At 36.2% G+C, this 18,677-nt stretch overlaps 1 protein-coding gene across 1 annotated transcript in view; it reads right to left on the bottom strand.

Moving 5' to 3' along the window:
• Positions 1-18,046, bottom strand: part of tbc1d30 (TBC1 domain family, member 30) — a 35,278-nt gene extending 17,232 nt beyond the window's left edge. The window contains exons 1-2 of the mRNA XM_059326282.1: positions 16,845-18,046; positions 11,923-12,087 (exon numbers count right to left, since the gene is read on the bottom strand). Of these exons, the coding sequence (XP_059182265.1) occupies positions 11,923-12,087; positions 16,845-17,352 (673 nt within the window). The 5' untranslated portion in view covers positions 17,353-18,046. The remainder of the gene's footprint in view (positions 1-11,922; positions 12,088-16,844) is intronic.
• Between the last annotated feature and the right edge of the window lie 631 nt (positions 18,047-18,677).

The following is an 18,677-nucleotide window of genomic DNA, read 5'->3' as shown; positions in this document are numbered from 1 at the left end:
ATGTATGTTACAGTTTTAACCACTATATTATGAGACAAAAGAAGGGTTTCAATGCTGTAGTTTTTATAACAGAGTTTGGTGAGACGCTTCACGGAAGTGTCGCTGTCCATTTTCACGTGGTGCTGAATCGCCATTAGGCAAACTAAAAACCACCAGAAAAACACTAATTTACTGAACTTTAAGTCAAATAATTGCTGCAAAAATCAACAGGTCGCTTATTCATAAAGATGCTAGATGAAATAGTGAAAGCCTGCTGACTTTTTACACAAATAAAAAAGTCGCTATTAGGTGACTGTGTAACAAAACAAAAACCGGAAGCTCTGTTAGTGTTAGAGATGCATTAGAAATGCATATCTAACTATTTTAACCACGATATCATGAGAAAAAAAACAGCGGATTTAAAGCTACAGGTTTCATATTAAAACATTAGATTTCTGAACAGTTTGGTGACGGAAGAGTCGCTGTCCACTTCCGCGTGGTGCTGAATCCGCGTTTCAATCTCAGCTTCACTGTAAATCGTGTAAAATCTCTTCTGCACGCACAGACAGACTTCTTCAGAGAATATTTAGCCCAGTAGGCTAAACCCCCCGGAGACCAAACGGAAATGAAACTTTGATCTGAGTTTAAAGAGGACAGGTCCTGACATGATGTCGGCTTTGAGCCAAAAGGCTCCGACAGGCTGCGGCCATTCCTCTCCCCTCTCCCCTCTCCAGCAGAGCCTCTGGAGGATCCATCTGTCCCTCACACTGCAGCCGAGCTCACTACAAGTATGAATAATACAAGTCCCACTACAATACCAAAAAGATAAAATGCTTGTTTAACCTGCTTGCTCCGCCTCTGTCGTGTTTCCCTGCGCCATTCTGCATGAACGTCGCTTTATTGTGCGGCTTGCTGTGAGCGCTTTGGGAGAGGATTAAGACGGAAAACCCTCCTACTGCCTGTCACAGATTAACACTGCTGATACACAATGTGTGTTTAGCTGAGGCTGGAAATACAGTCATGGAAAATTATTTTAGGCCGTTGTTTTACTTGTGTATTTTCATTAAAAAAGTGGTTCTATTAAATAGATATTACTTAGAAGCAGCCTGAGTAAAGATTACAAACACTTTCTGTGTGGAAAAACCTGCCTAGCTTTTTTTTTAAGTAAATGTCACTTCAGTTTTTTCAGTGTACTCTCATTTTCCTTTTATCTACTGCTTAAACAGGTCTGCTCTTATTTACAGTATGTCTCATTTTATGCTGCAACTTTATCAGTGGTGGAAAGTACTAACCCAAATACAGTACTTGGGTGCTATCTTGACATACTTATACTTGAGTATTTTTTATTATAAGATGGATCTCCGCCAGCCAACATTTTAGCAGGAAATATTGTACTTTTTACTGCACTGCATTTATTTGCCACTTAAAGTTAATAGTTACGTTTTACATAAAAACACACATTCATGGAAAAAATTATTAGACTATTGTTTTCTTCTATTTCTTGTTCATTTTAATGCCTGGTCCAACTAAAGGTACATTTGTTTGGACAAATATAATGATAACAACAAAAATAGCTGATAAGAGTTTAATTTAAGAGCTGATATCTAGACATTTTCCATGGTTTTATTGATAAAAACCAAAATCATTATTAGACAGAGAGGGAATGAGACAGGAGAGAGAGCAGGGTGGGTTTTTGTTCCCTAAACCCTCTCAGGTCGGCCAGCTATTTATTAAACATGCACTTTAAAAAAACAAAATCACACTGCACAGACTCAGGCATGATTTTTAAATGAGCTACTGAATATAATCTACTCAAAAATGCATTAAAGCTCTGCAAAACACTATGAATGCATGAAGTCTTCTGCAAATGTGAACATATTTTTTTAAATACAAGTATATAAATTCACAGCCAAAATGACTGGATGAGTTCCATTATCTGACATACAGTCATGGAAAAATTAGACCACCCTTGTTTTCTCCTTGTTTGTTTTGTTCATTTTAATGCCTGGTACATCTAAAGGTACATTTGTTTGGACAAATATAATGATAACTAATAATAATTAAGAGCTCATTTAAGAGCTGATATCTAGACATTTAACATGGTTTTCCTGATAATGATTTTGGTTATTTTCAAGAAAACCATGGAGAATGTCTAGATATCAGCTCTTAAATTAAACTCTTATCAGCTATTTTTGTTGTTATCATTATATTTATCCAAACAAATGTACTTTTAGTTGTACTAGGCATTAAAATGAACAAGGAATTGAAGAAAACGAGGGTGGTCTAATCATTTTTTCCATGACTGTATAAGTAGGATCCAGAGGCAAAAGTCAAGCATAATAGGTGACATTTTATTAGGTCCGGAGGTGAAATTATTTGAAATTAACCCATCTAGGATGTATAGAGACTACAGGAGGAGGAAGGAGGGAGGGGAGAAAGGAAGACAAGGAAGAAAAGAAGTAAAAGGGATGTGAGAAAGCAAGAGATGAGGGAAGACTTTTGAGGGAAGATTTTTTAAAATATATTGCTATATTTATATCATGTTTTGTTATTGTTACCCATTTTGTTAATTGTTTTTCTTATATTATCCTATATTGTGATTGTTTTTGTAATTGTTTTTGTAACTTGGAGCTATCTGGAACAAGAATTTCCTTCGGGATTAATAAAGTACTTGAACCGTCTTATCTTATCTTACAAAATTAAAGGACAGAAGAGAGGTTATTCAAAATGTTCAGTCTTTGACCATTGAAAAGCACAAACAAGAGAAATGACTGCTACACACTCATGCAGAAACATAGGATAAGCTCTATAATGTGCACATAAAGTTGAATTTATCATGAATAAACAAGGTTAATCCTCGTCCGGCTGTTATGAAGTGTTGGAATATCGGTAATGATAAATATCTGGGAAATTGATCATTTTTGCGGTGTTGTAACCGTAAAATATCACAACACATTAATTATATGCAACATGCCCTACATTCCCAGTGCTTTTTTTTTTTTAATGAGCACTAGATGTTTTGCTGTGATTCATCCAAAAAAGCCCTTGTTTGTATTTTTGCACTTTGCAGCAGCTTGATAAATTAAAAAAAAAGTTGTTTTAATTCCTTTAACTTGAGCCATCGGACTAATCAAACATGGGACTAAAGCAAGAAAGCAAAACATCTGCCAACCAGAGCTGATGTAAAAGAGTAAAAAGTATAAAATAATGCTCATATATTGCAGCACCAGACTAACAAACAGCACTGGGTGATAGGTCTCTGGGATATGAGACATTTATTTATTTAAATCACTTGTCAAAAGTGTGCATACCACAGCAGAACTGCACGGAGACATCTAGATGCCTTTGTGAGCTACAAATCTGGTGCATCAGCAGTTTCCATCCACAGATAAGAAGTAAAGTAAGAGTGAAAAGTGATATCTCTTCAGTTATCTAGTGAGAGTGATGTGATGCATTAAAAGATGCATGAAACCAAACCTGAAATGCATCTCAAATGCGCTCATGATTTGATTTTGAACTCACTGGAGCTTAAATGAGTTACTGAGTCACGTTTTAATACTTCCTTTGTTGGAAATGAGCTCATGTAATACCTTCAGGATGCATTCATGAATCTGTCATAAGGAGCAAAAGAAAGTAATGAACCATCAGACAATTTCTACAGCTGATTAAAAAAGGTTATGCACTTTCTGGGGGTATCATATGTAATGTGTATTCGCGAATATTGGGCCATAATTTCCTTAAAATGTTATTTGTGCAAAAATGATGCCTGATATGTAATGTTTGATACATCAGCCATAGTTAAAGATGACAATTACTTTCCAATTTTGGGTAAATGAAGTTCATAGGTGGAAAAAGGGTTTAGGTCAGTTACTGCAATTCAAATGTAAATACCACAGTGTAAAAATACTCCATTACAAGTAAAAGTTTGTGCAAAAGAACAGAAGTATAATCAGCAAAAATGGAAAGTAAAAGTACTCATTCTGCAGTGTTACACAATTATAGAATATCATATAATTATGTGTTTTAATCACCATCAAATAGATGTAGAACACTTTTAATGTTGTAGTTTGTCAATATGGAGCCAATTTTAAAAATACTACTGGGCAGATTAAAATATATTTATGATACAGTCATGGAAAAAAATATTAGACCACCCTTTTTTTTCTTCAGTTTCTTGTTCATTTTAATGCCTGGTACAACTAAAGGTACATTTGTTTGGACAAATATAATGAAAAAATGTTCAATTTTCAATGGTTTTCTTGATGATGAGTTTGGTTATTATCAAGAAAACCATGGAAAATGTAACATTTTGTCATTATATTTGTCCAAACAAATGTACCTTTAGTTGTACCAGGCATTAAAATGAACAAGAAATAGAAGAAAACAATAGTCTAATATTTTTTTCCATGACTGTGTGTTTTTATGTAAAAAGTAACTAGTAACTTTAAGTGTCAAATAAATGCAGTGCAGTAAAAAGTACAATATTCCCTGCTAAAATGTTGGCTAGCGGAGAAGCAGCTTAAAATAAAAAAGTACTGGGTTAGTACTTTCCAGCACTGATAAAGTTGCAGCATAAAATGAGACATACTGTAAATAAGATCAGACCTGTTTAAGCAGTAGATAAAAGGAAAATGAGAGTACACTGAAAAAAATTGGAGTGACATTTACTTAAAAAAAGCTAGGCAAGTTTTTCCACACAGAAAGTGTTTGTAATCTTTACTCAGGCTGTTTCTAAGTAATATCTATTTAATATAACCACTTTTTAAAAATGAAAATACACAAGTAAATTGCAGATTCACTGATGTCCCTCAATTACATTTTACTTGGAAATATCAACTAATTAAGCCAATGAACTGGTTTAGTGAATATTACTTGGAACGAATGATTCAATTTACATACAAAACTGAGGACACATAATAACAAACATAAGAAATGCACAACATTAAAAAAATGCTTTTTTAAATTAAAAGCACTGAATTTGTATTTTTCTTTGTAGAATTTATATAGATGATTGAAATAATAATTACAGGGCCAAAAAAATCTCTTTTTTCAGTGCAAGTATTTGGGTTAGTACTTTCCACCACTGATAAAGTTGCAGCATATAATGAGACATACTGTAAATAAGCTCAGACCTGTTCAAGCAGTAAATAAAAGGAAAATGAGAGTATAAAGAGAACAATATGGGGCCAGTAAGCACAATTGAGCCCCTTTAAAGCCACGAGCTCAGCCTATAATTCATCCTATTGACCAGTGGTGACTTCATTCATTCCAGTTTGACCCTATTCTGTCTCCAGACACTGTTTTAAAGCGATGACCGCCGCAGTGCTGCATTAATAAGTGTCACCTGGCTCTAAGGTGCAGAGCAGCCGGGGAGCGCTCCTGGAGATCCCGTTCCGTTTCTTCAGGACGTTGCTGATGATGTTCCCGACCCCTCCCGATCCCTGCTGCCGCTGCCTCAAGCCCGCCCTCGGCCTCCTGCCGGCGGCGGGGAGCCTCTCCTGCCTCATCGGGAATCAAACCGCACAACCATGGTGTAATAATCCTCCTTTAGGCTTTGTGTTCCGTGGCGACGGGGGATTCATCCCCATTTAGACGCAGCTGTCCCTTCTCAACGCTTTCCTCCGAGACGCTTAGAAACCAATCGATTAAACTGTTTCAACTCGCTTCCGGTCACAGTTCGTGTTTCCGACTTCTGCCCGAAGAAACCACGGAGCTTTTTGTCGTGCTACAGCGTGCAGAAAGCCTGTTTCAAGCGGCTCAAACATCTGCATAAAATATGATTCAGAAGATGTCAAAAATAGCCGAGCGGGTTAGGAGGACGTCGCTTCCTGCTGCTGGTGCTCGGCTGTGCTGCTGATGCTGCACACCTCCTCATCCTCCTCCGGTTTGGCGTCACCAGGAGGAGGTGCAAGGGTAGAGAGATGCGGTAGGGGAGGGGAGGGGAGGGTGGAGGGGGAGATAGAGAGGGATGAGGTAATGGTGGAGGAGACAGGAGAGAGAGCAGGGTGGGTTTTTGTTCCTGCTAGTTATTAAACATGCACTGAAAAATCACACTGCACGGACTCATGATTTTTAAATGAGCTACTGAATATAATCTACTCAAGATACATTAAAGCTCTGCAAAACTCTATGAATGCATGAAGTCTTCTGCAAATGTGGACATATTTTTTTTGATAAAAGCACATAAATTCACAGCCAAAATGACTGGATGAGTTTCATTAACTGACATACAGTCAAGGAGAAAGCAAGGTTGGTCTAATTTTTCCATGTTTTATTGTTCATTTTAATGCCTGGTACAACTAAAGGTACATTTGTTTGGACAAAAATAATGTTAACAACAAAAATAGGTCATAAGAGTTGAATTTAAGAGCTGATATCTAGACATTTAACATGGTTTTCCATGATGATTTTGGTTATTTTCAATAAAACCATGGAAAATGTCTAGATATCAGCTCTTAAATTCAACTCTTATGACCTATTTTTGTTGTTATCATTATATTTGTCCAAACAAATGTACCTTTAGTTGTACTAGGCATTAAAATGAACAAGACATTGAAGAAAACAATGGTCAATTTTTTTTCCATGACCGTAAAAGCTGTTGGTGCATTCAAGTCAGATCCATTATCACATATTGATATCACTTATTGCCCTGATTACAACCCTGATTCTACAAACATTGGGATGCCAAAACATTAATAAAAAACAAAATGCATCAAATATAAAATAAGTGTAAAAAGCTTCCCAGTTGGAGCATTAGATGTCTTGTATTTGTACTGTATTCAACTGAATGTAGGTCGCAGAGGATTTGCTAAAACTCTTGCATTCTGTTTTTGCCGGGAGCAGAATTATCTCTTATCTTAATTTTCTCCTCCTCTCGAAAACAAGACAAAACCCGCTGATTAAAAACACTAAATAAAGCACTTTTCACATTCAAAATCAGTGTTTTTCTGAAGCCGATCTGAGGACACAGGACATCCTGGAAGGGGCTTAAGATCCAGACGTCTGATGATTAAAATCCTCCATCTGGTTAAAACACATAGTAAAAAATAACCAGGGTGGGCATCCCAGGGGCCTGAGTCCTTATTACAGGGGACCCAGGTTGGAATCTGGCTCAAGATCCCTTTGCTGCACGTCTTACCCTTCCATTCTCTCTGTCACTATCAAATAAACCATGAAAATGCCCCAAAAAAACTCTGTGAGGCTTCAAAAAGCCAAATTTGAGGAAATCTGAGAGAAGTGGAGATTGTACATCGCCCCGAAACGCCCTTCTTTTGTTTAATACTATGTAACTTTCTTCTTTCTTTTCTTTTTTAATCTGTTTTTACTACTTACTGTAGATGGAAACACACCCAAGTTCTGTTTGTTTGTTTTTTTGTTTGTTTATAACTACATAAAAATCTGAAAATATGGATCACAGTGTCAATTACCAAAACGGTGATGACTGTTGTAATGTGATACTGAAACGTGATTCTAAATAAAGACATAATGTAAAAAAAAAATAAAAAAAAAAATGCCAAAAAAAAGTCCAAGATCTACAAAGTGTATAGTAAAAATCTGTCTTAAAATTGGACAAAAAGTAAATTCTGGCATTTTAAGACAAGTCTTAAAATGGTTGGAAACAATTGTGATAATGGGAGAATACAAGTCAACAAAATATATAACAAAGGTCTATTAGTTTTTAGACATTTTGATGCAAAAAAAAGTTACATTTTACACCTTTAATGTTCAATAAAACTGAGTATGGAAGCAGAGAGCAGCCATGGTTGTTTATGTCTTCATATCTCAAGACACCAAACAACTTGTGACCAACAATCAGATTCTTAAAAAGATCCTGTGCTTAATGGAAAACTAGCCTAGTCGAATAATGACATGATTGTCTTATGTTTTTTATTTTATGTTATTATATTTATATATCCTCCCTTCGTTTGTAATTGCTTGTGAGTCCTGATGTTTCATTTCTTATTATTAACTTATTTTCTGCCAATTGAGTTGCAGCCTGTTACATTCTTTGTAATATATTTTCAAATTGAATTTCAGGCTGTAATTATTTTGAGTTTTAGTAACTTGGTGAGGTTTCTCTATAAGCCCATCCGGGTTTCTGACCTCTCCAGCACACACTTTTTTCCCCTTTCATGTGAAAGATATATTTGTTGTGTTTGTTTGTATTTTAAATGAATCAAAATTCAAAAATTAAATCAAATTCTGATTCTGAGTAAGAAACTGAACATTTTAAGCCAGATAAATGACTTACAGAGCTGAGGTGATGCACCAAATGGTGGTTAAATATCCTTAATCTGTTTTTAATTGGAGAACACAGACAGCAAATGTTACCCCAAAAACATTAAACTTTATAAAAAACTTCCCCCCGACACAAGTCAGCAAACTGTCCTCAGCCCTAACATTTAGGGATGATTGATTCTGCCTCGTCATCCACCAAAAGTAGAGAGCAATTAAAGAAATGATGCTTGCGAACTGAATCGATGATGCATGACATTATGATTCAGGCTCACAGGTGCAGTAAGTGCTTCCTGCATGGAAAAGGACGTCCAGTTTTAATGAATCAATATCTGCAAACAGCCTTGATGATAATGTTCCATAACTGTCATAATAAATCATCTTTTCTCTTGATGTTTCAAGTGGACGGCAGCTCTAATAACTCTAAGTTGTTCTCCAACATCAAAATATAAGAGTAGGCTGCCATAAAATGCAGAGACCTGTTGCAAGTCCTTCCATAGAAAGAGCTCAATAATAGATAACATGTACAGTAATGCCCATTTCAAGAAAACAAACATTTCTGAAATTGCAAAAACTCCAACAGGCAATATCTTTATATAAAGGTGTTGTAACAAGAATCAAATAAGTGCCATTTTTATTAATGTTCACTGCACACACAGCTCATGTTCTGGCAAAGGTCAAGCAATTCCCCAAAATGTAGGGCTATTTAACACACAGCCTGACATTTTTTATAGCTATTTCGGGACATTTTCACCATAAATGGTCTTAATCATGAGGCCAACACGCCGATATCCGCCGATATAATAAAGTGATTAAATAATGGGGTGCACATCACCTCTCTGTTGTTTGTAGCTCATAGAATTGTGCAGTGTAGTCTGAGCCCACCTATTTATTTATGTTCTGATTAGGGACTGAAGCTGCTTATATTTTTTGTACCGTTTGTGATTTTGTTTGCACAGTGCAGATTGAGTCGTCACATATTGGGCTCCTGTTTTAAAGTTAAATTTGAATTTAAGCAGCAGTCTGTAAGGTACATGTAGTTTTATTCAATCTGGGTTTAATTGCTGTACAGTTGCACTTTTCACATGTTCCCAGTGAACACAGGTTATGTTTACTTATTATGTCAGTTGGGAAATTGGCCAAATTTGCCCTGATTGTGGGTATTAGTTGTGCGGGAAAAAAATATCGGTATCAATAATCGGCTAAATGAGTTGTAAAAAAATCAGCATATCGGATATCGGCAAAAAATCCAATATCGTGCATCCCTAGCTAAAATCACTCTTGCCTCACAGCGAGAGGGTCGCCGGTTCGACTCCCGCCTGCAGCTCTTCTGTGTGGAGTTTGCCTGTTCTCCCTGTGTCAGCGTGGGTTCTCACCGGGTACTCCAGCTTCCTCCCACAGTCCAAAAACATGCACTTAGGTCTAATTGGTGACTCTAAATTGTCCGTAGGAGTGAATGAGAGCATGAATGGTTGTCTGTCTCCATGTGTCAGCCCTGTGATAGTCTGGAGACCTGTCCAGGGTGGACCCCGCCGCTCCAGCCCCCCGCAGAGAAGGATAATAAATGAATGAATGATGCTAAAATACTGTCACTACTACTAATCATACTCAATGAGTAAAGTTTATGCTGCTGAGGAACTGCCAGTACAATGCCATGCAGCAGATGAAATACTGGCTATATTGGAAATATTGGCACAATCTGGCCATAAATCCAAGTGTAAATGCATTTATATTATAATAAACCCATATATTATTGCATACTCTACCTCCTTGTGAGCCATCATGCTGCATGTTAACAGAGAAAAACAGCAAACAATCAAAGCAACATAACTGAATTAGACCTACATTCCTTTAAATATGTTTAACTTTGTTGAATCATTGCTGTTTTTTCTTTATATCTGGAAAAAGTTCAATAACAATCAACCACAAAAAACAACAAAATATTATAATATGTTAAACATCATGAACTTAGGCCTATGGTTATCTTCCCAAATAACTAATTAGTATGGTCCAGATGTGTAATCTTATGTATAGATCATTAATAGAATGAGGCTTAATCCATAATCGTTTCCCTGGAAAAAATTAACTCTGTAAGCCATGTTTCTAACAGTTACATTTAAATTCAATGTTGCAGACTAAAAGGGGGCAGGAGATTTGGGATATGAAAAGGAACATAATGATCCCAGTCATGCGCTGTGCATAGTATATGTCACAGTATATGTAAATCAACTATTAGGCTTTTATGTAAATGTGAAGGCTATTTTCATACTACATGTGATATGACAGCGAGGACAGGCTCATATGTAGAGTACGCACCTGCAAGTCTGTACCTTGCAAATGCTTTTACCCTTTTAAAAGGATGCACTTTATATTGGGCTTACTTTAGACCCATTTTGTCTTTGTTAGGTGGAAAAAGGGGTCTTTAGAGAGAAGTGGTGTGTGTTGCCTGAAAGCTGGGAACCTGAGCATTAATTTGAGAGGCTGTAATAAACTTTTTATTTTATTTTAGAGTGTATAGGGGCCTACACAATTAAATGAAAATGTATGAAGGCCATTCCGATGCTCTATCTCATAAGTTACTGCAGCTACTTTGGGGTTGGTACCTTTTGCAACACATATTTAATGCTAAATTTAACCATTTGTGACCACTAAATTGATAAAAATGGTCAAAAAACCCTCCAGAATACAACATTAAGACAGCAAGACCTTGAGGAAGCCCATAGGAAAATGCCATGGTGTTATTTGGGATCAAAAGCCTTTGACATTTTGGACATTTATGCAGATTTGGCTATTAGATTGCGAGCACTTCTGTTCTGTAAACTACAATTATCATTGTAGATTCTACAAATCAGCTTTTCATAAGATCATCACACACATTAAAATTTGAAGACATTGTATATTCAAAAACATTAGAAATTATGTTTCAAGTGGTAAACATGTAAATTCCTGTTTGTATTCAAGAAATGTTTAAGTTAAGGCAGGGGATTTATAACTTAAGGGGGTTGCTAATGTTTGAAACTCACAAAGTCAGAACTAATCTCAAATACTGATGTGTGTCAGTTTTGGGTGTAAAATTATGGAATGGACTAAATGATGAAATAAAGATGTGTAATTCTATGTTAGTTAGTTTTCAATAAGACTTTAAAGTCTAAAATTATCAAGGGTTACAATGAAATTTGATTGAATTTAATTTTTCAGTTTAAGCTATCATGTGTTTTGTAACGATGTGAATTATTCAGTTAATGTAATGTATATAATGTATACATGTAGATGGTACAGGACAGGAGAGGCAAAAATAAGCCTTGGGGCTTCAGTCTATTCCTTTTTCGGTTGCTGTCTGATGGATTCTTTGGTAAAAACATGATTTTATTTTGTTTTTGTTTGTTGTTTTAACCGAAATAAAGCATTCATACATTCATTCAGATAGGAAAGCCATACATATTCTGAAGCTCTAGGTCTTTAGTTCGTGGTTGTAAAGTTTCATGAGGCTGTGATCATCCTTGAAGTCACAGCAGCTCGTTTTATGCCCTCACAGCAATGAAATGCTACTATGGGGACCAACAACATCAAACATGAATACAAGGAATGAAATTCTAGGCCTCCAAGAGCACTTGTTGAGTGTCTAAGCATACCTCATCCTAAAAGTTACCACACACAGCCTGTGATGGTTTTTAGTATTCAAGCAAAGGAAGAACTGTGTGTTCTTACGTCGTTTCTGTGAGACAGCCTGAAGACAAGCTGTGATGATGTCGTTGTTCTTCTGCAGCTTGTGGCAGAGTCGGTCCCGTCTCTTCAGCTGGCGGAGCAGCTTGGCCGACTGCAGCCCTGTACGATACTTCACCTCCTGGATGATCGAGAGCAGCTCCTCCGGGGCTGAAAGGCAAACAGCAAAAACAGATAAATAGAGTTTAATCAGGGTTGCCATAGCATCGATGCAAAGCAGGTTTCCTGTTGGTTTCTAAAGAGGGCAAACCTGCAAACTTGCAAATCCTGCAAGTTTGGATGAAACTCAAAATTAAGTGTTAAGTTGGAAAATCCTAAAACTGACATAAATTATGCTTTCCACCTCAGAAATTCCACCTGAACACGTTTTTTTAAAAGTATTGTGATACATGGGTCAATGACGTGATCTAACACAGTGTCAGTTGGTGTAACCGTTATTTTTTTTCATAAAAATCTGATTATTTACAGGAAAATAAATGTTAACTTAAATGAGAAAAAAAATACAACCCATGTTTACATTGCAACATTATGGTATATAACAATTTATTACATAATTTGTCTAAAATTAAAAAAAATGGTTGTTTTAAGAATATGTTCTGCTCAATATTGATGAAATGTGTAAATGTAGAAATACTCAGAAATATGCTTTTTAAAATTAAGTAATTAAATGTATAAGTCCACTTAAATACACTGTAGGTGGATAAAGTTTATATAAATATATATTTATCATTAATTTGTGGTTACACCATTTGACATCTTGCCAACCCTTATTTGTCACTGACCCACATATCTGTTTAGAAATCAGGTTCTATAATAAAATATTGTGGTTTTTACATCTCTTTCAGAATCACAGCACAAACACACAAATACATTTATTCAGGTCTGGCTAAAATATGATGCATTCTAAATAAAACTACTTCATATCTTTTTTAAACAACATGTAATGTCTGGACGGCACTGTTCATCAGAATATCACCGTCATCTGATCTGTTTTCCAGGCTGCAGGCAACAATTAAGTGAAAACCAGAACGCTGCCCCACATAAACACAAACCCTCCTCCCACTGGTGGAGAGAAAATGTTTGAGGCTAAAGAAAATCTGATTTTCATCTGAAGGTGACGCAGATCTGAAACATAAACAGATCTGTGGAGTTCATCACTGTTTGTGTTGTTTTTCTTGTCAAATAAAAACAAATTGTTATTCTTGTCAGAATAACCAATTAAATAAATTGACATAGTTGCATCTCTATATCAATATCAATAATGATAGTCACTTCGTCTGCATTACCACTCTCCTCGAAGAGGTCAAAGGTCACATTCACCTCCTGACATTTCCAGGAGGTGGTAGGATCCTCCTCAAGGACACTAACAAGAAGCTTCCTTACTTCCTACCTCACACTGATGACCAGCCACATTTAAACGTTTACCAAAAGAGGACCTGAACCACTAATCCCACACTGTGAATACATTAGAGCAGGGGTCTCAGACTCAAATTACCTGGGGGACGCTGGAGGCAGTATCAAAATGACCAAGAAAAAAAGACACAAAATGACAGAAAAAAAAAAATATTTCTTAAAAAAGACACAAAGGCCAAAAAAGACACAAAATTACTAAAAAAAAAGACACAAAATGACCAAAAAAAGACACAAAATGACTGAAAAATCACTAAATTACTTAAAAAAAGACACAAAATGACAAAAAAGAAACAGAATGAGCAAAAATACACAGAATTACCTAAAAAGACACAAATGACAGAAAAAAAAACTAAATTATTTAAAAAAGAAACAAAATGACCCAAAAAAGACACAAATTGACCATTAAAAGACACAAAATTATTTTTAAAAAGACACAAAATTACTAAAAAAAAGATACAGAATTACCAAAAAAGACAGGATTACCAAAAAAAGACACAGAATTAGAAAAAAGACACAAAATTATTAAAAAAGACAAAATCATTTTTAAAAAGACACAAAATTACTAAAAAAAAGATACAGAATTACCAGAAAAAGACAAAATTACCAAAAAACAGACACAAAATTATAAAAAAAGACACAAAATTATTAAAAAAGACACAAAATTACTAAAAAAAAAGATACAGAATTACCAAAAAAAGACAGAATTACCAAAAAAAGACACAAAATTATTAAAAAAGTAATAAAAAGGGACCTTCCACACACTGCACGGTAAAGTGCCATTCATATAAAACTCACATTAAACTTTCATATCAAGGTGGGGGCCACAAAATATCGTCACGAGGGCCGCAACTGGCCCGCGGGCCGCAAGTTTGAGACCTATGGTTTAGAGGTATTCACATGCTTGAGCTGTTTTTCTTTGAGGCACTATCAGGCCATTTCCTCTTCCTGAGTGGCAGCCCTCTGCATTGTTTAACTTGACCGAGCCTCACGTGTGCGCAGGGTGCAAACACTGAGCTCACAGGCCGGCCGTGTTTACTGTAGGATTCACCTTTAACAGAGGAAACAATGGCAGCGTGGCACTCACTGCTACATGCCACACAAGACTCCGAGGCAACACCGCGAAGTACAAACTGAGGAGTAGTAAATGAGCTGTCAGCACACTCATCAGCTGCTGTCTGACTGTGTGAATGTTGGCATGCTGAGAGGATACCTGTCAGGCTACTTATGCCTGTTTTCCAACCAGTTTGGCTTCTCCTCTTATCTGATTACAGTGAACCCAGTTTGTATGCCATGTTAATAAACCATCATTACAGACTCATCTCATTTAATTAATCACATTAATTATGGTGCACTCCAGTCTCATGTTATTAAATGTCTCTCCTGATGTTTGCAGTCTGGCTCTACCTCATATGTAGAGGTAAATTAAATGGATTGATGATTTATTACCCATAGATATGGCTACCATGAGGCCATTTACAAGTAATCAAATATATTTTCTTGGGAAGCGACAGACCAATGCTGTTTTCTTCAATGAATGTCATAATAAAATGTTGTGTTTCTGTTATATGTTTATTTATTTCAGTCATGACAGGCCACTGATTGAAGATTATAACCTGTAGTTTATGCACACCTTATGGTAAGAAAGGTTTAGGGGTAGATGATTAAATATAGCTCTGACCTAACCAAACCTCACTGACACACAACTGTTAGAAATATAAAAACAAAGACTAAGTGAAGTACATCAAAAACCTTCCTAAACATACTTTGGCTTTTATAGAGCATTTTGTCCAAACATTCAAGGGAAATGTTGTGACTTAATCTGTAAAATCAGATAAATCAAATAAGACCTTCATGGAACTAAAAGGCCTGTGGCTGCTAGGGCTGCAGATAAATGACAAAAAGGAAAACAGCAGATTGTTAGCTTTAAAAGCGAAATAGAACAGGCTTGGCAGACAGGTTTTCTAAGGCAGTGAAAGCAATTTGGCTTTATCAGCTCTATTTATTGGCCATAATAATAACAACATACAGTCAATTTCTTGTTCATTTTAATGCCTGGTACAACTAAAGGTACATTTGTCTGGACAAATATAATGATAACAACAAACATAGCTCAAAAGAGTTTAATTGAAGAGCTGATATCTAGACATTTTCCATGGTTTTCTTGATAACAACCAAAATAAAAATCATAGAAAACGGCTAGATATCAGCTCTTAAATTAAACTCTTATGAGCTATTTTTGTTGTTATTATTATATTTGTCCAAATAAATGTACCTTTAGTTGTACCAGGCATTAAAAAGAATAATTAATTGAAGAAAACAAGGGTGGTCTAATATTTTTTTCCATGACTTTAGAAGCCTGTGGCTGCTAGGCCTGCAGATAAATAATAAAAGGCAGATTGTTAGCTTTAAAAAGAGAAACAGAGGAGGGTTGGCAGACAGCTTTTCTAAGGCAGTCGAAGCAATTTGGTTTTATCAGCTCTATTTATTGGCCATAACTAATAATATGATGCAGCCCAATATCGTATTTGCCCTAGTAATAATGGGTAAATATCTGATTAATTTATGAATTGCAGAGCTGCCCTTTCGTTTTAAATATTTGAATTAAGGTAATTGAGACTTTACAAATAATCAAAGCAAACTTTACTTGAACAGTTTGATAATGTCACCCTGTTAAAATAATTGCCTAACTCATTTTTCAAGTTTTGCAGGAAACACAAAAAACTTCACCAAAAGTGTAACATATGACATCTATTGATCATTTCACTCAAAAAGTAAGTAATAAAGGATGGCTATTGGCATAGTAATAACACTGTGTGTAAATTATGTAACTCAAGAGAAGTAAATGAAACTTTTTGAACATGCCTTTGTGACATAAGCAAGATATGGTAACACTTTATTTTGAAGGTGTCTACATAAGAGTCATACAAGCCTGTCAGAAACATGACATGACAAGTATCATGAGCATTAATGTTACTTCGAAGTGTTATTAATGTTCATGACACATCCCATGTCATGTTTATGACACGCTCAAGTCACTCTTATGTAGACACCTTCAAAATAAAGTGTTACCATATCTTGCTTAAGTCACAAACACTTGACATTATTAACTATTATTATCTAAAAGGGGTAAAATCACATGATCTGATCAACTGAGGATGTAGGCGATTTTACCATAGGTGACCGGCGTCATGAGGAGATGATTTAGGCACACACACAAAAAAATATTTTGACATAAAATGACTTAGGCGATCATTTTAACAGTGTGACGATAAGAGAGTTTGGTTGTTTTCTAGTCTGTCTGAATGAATGGATTAAGACCAGAGGTTGTTTGCTTGTTCTATAGATTGTGAACCCCTTTGGGGGCATCTTTGTGATTGAATGAATAATATGAATATGAATGAAAGTGACTTGGCCAGATGCTTTCAGTATGCTAAAGGAGGAACAGGACCTGTCAACGCCTGTGATCACAAACACCCACGCCCCTCAGCCCTCACCTTTCTGGGCCAGGTAGTTCATCTGGTGCCGCCTGGTGTGCTTCTCCTGGAGCTCCTGGAGGAAGCTGGACCCGGAGTTACTGCGGCCCAGGAAAGACTCAGACCCGGACGCCTCGGTGGAGCTGTCCCAGCTGTCCACATTCCTCCTGCTCCCATTGTACGTCTCATAAAGCTCCACCAGCAGACAGTCCACTATGGAAGCCCTCTGAGATCTGACTCCATCTCCCTGCAGCTCGGAGTCACTGTCACCGGTCGCGCTGGTCCAGTATGCGGCGGTAGCGGCGGTCCCAGCAGCGGGGACCTGCTGCTGCTGCTGCTGCCCCGGAGGTGATGATGTGTCACCGGGTGGCTCGGCGGGGCTGCTCCACTGCTGGAAGCCGGAGAAGTCATCCTGAAAGGAGGCGGCGGAGTTGACAAAAACGCCGCTCTCGTCCTCTGAATACACGCCGCCGTCGCATATGTCAACTTCTAAAAGTTCGTTACCGTTTAACTTCACCTCTGACGCCATTTTTTTCTTTTTATTTAACGGTTAATTATCTTTTCCTGAAGTTATCTTTCTATGACTGAGTTGCCATTTTTTTTCCAGACAACATAACAGAAGTTTGAAAGTTTTCTTTGCTCGAGGAGGATAGAGTTCCTGGAGTATTCCATTCCTCACCTCAGCAAAGGTAGAGACCCGTTTGACAGCTTTTAGTTCCCTTCCTGAACGTTCCGGACTGATTATCCCAACCCCCCCTCTCCAGGAGTGAACAATGGGCCGGCCCACTCCGGCTAAATATCTCAACGGCTGCCAAACTTTCTTCAGGTCGCGCGACAGGTGCAAGAGGATTGACCAATCAGAGAGGAGACAAAAGTATATCGACCAATCAGCTTCTTTGATTTTAGGAGCTTGTTTTGTATGTTTACATTAGGACTATTTAACACAATTTACTGTAGAAAAAAACGGAAAATAACATTAAAATGATAGTTAACTCCAGTTAAATGTATGTTTAGGTATCTTTACTCCTAAAGCACGTGCACAGAAATAAATATAACCATTAAAAAGGAAACAACAAGGTAAATATAGTCCGGTAAGTAGTGACATCAGGTATAATTGGACAAGTTAGGTCTTATATCTGGTTTTGGGCTCTTTTTTTGGCACCCAAAATGTATTGGTTTATTTATTAACCATATCTTCCATTTATTTATATTCATTTCATATTTTTATATTTATAGATTAATTATAAAATTGCAATAATTCATTTTACATATTTTTGTATTATTTTCTTTATACATTTATTTTTGCATTTCTTCTTGTTTATGCAAATGAAGAGTGTGCGATGGGGTAATCTCATCTAAACGTTAAATAAATATAGATAAAAAATAAATAAATACATGAACAAATAAATTACAAATAAATTAATTAATGATACAAAAAATACATCCTACGTAACACATAAATAAATCAATGAAAAATAATTATAATTTTGGAAATATATTAATAATAAATGTCAAATAGCAATCACATAAGTGCTTTATGTATATAAGGTGTATAGAATTTATGTAGATATCTTATTTTTTATATTCTTTATTCTGTTTTTTATATATCTATGTGTCGGTATCATGAGCTGCTGTGACGACTTCATTCCCCCACTGCCGGATGAATAAAGTCTTATGTTAAATATATTAAATATAGTTAGAATAGATTAGATTAGATTAGAATAAACTTTATTCTGTCATTGCACAGAGTACGGGTACTTAAACAATGAAATGCAGTTTAGCATCCAACCAGGAGTGCAAAAAGGCAGTAAAGTGCATATGTACAGTAATATAAATGTTATATAAATAAATAAA

This window comes from Centropristis striata, chromosome 22, assembly GCF_030273125.1.
Source record: "Centropristis striata isolate RG_2023a ecotype Rhode Island chromosome 22, C.striata_1.0, whole genome shotgun sequence".
Lineage (NCBI taxonomy): Eukaryota > Metazoa > Chordata > Actinopteri > Perciformes > Serranidae > Centropristis > Centropristis striata.
This window is presented reverse-complemented; position numbering and strand designations above follow the sequence as displayed.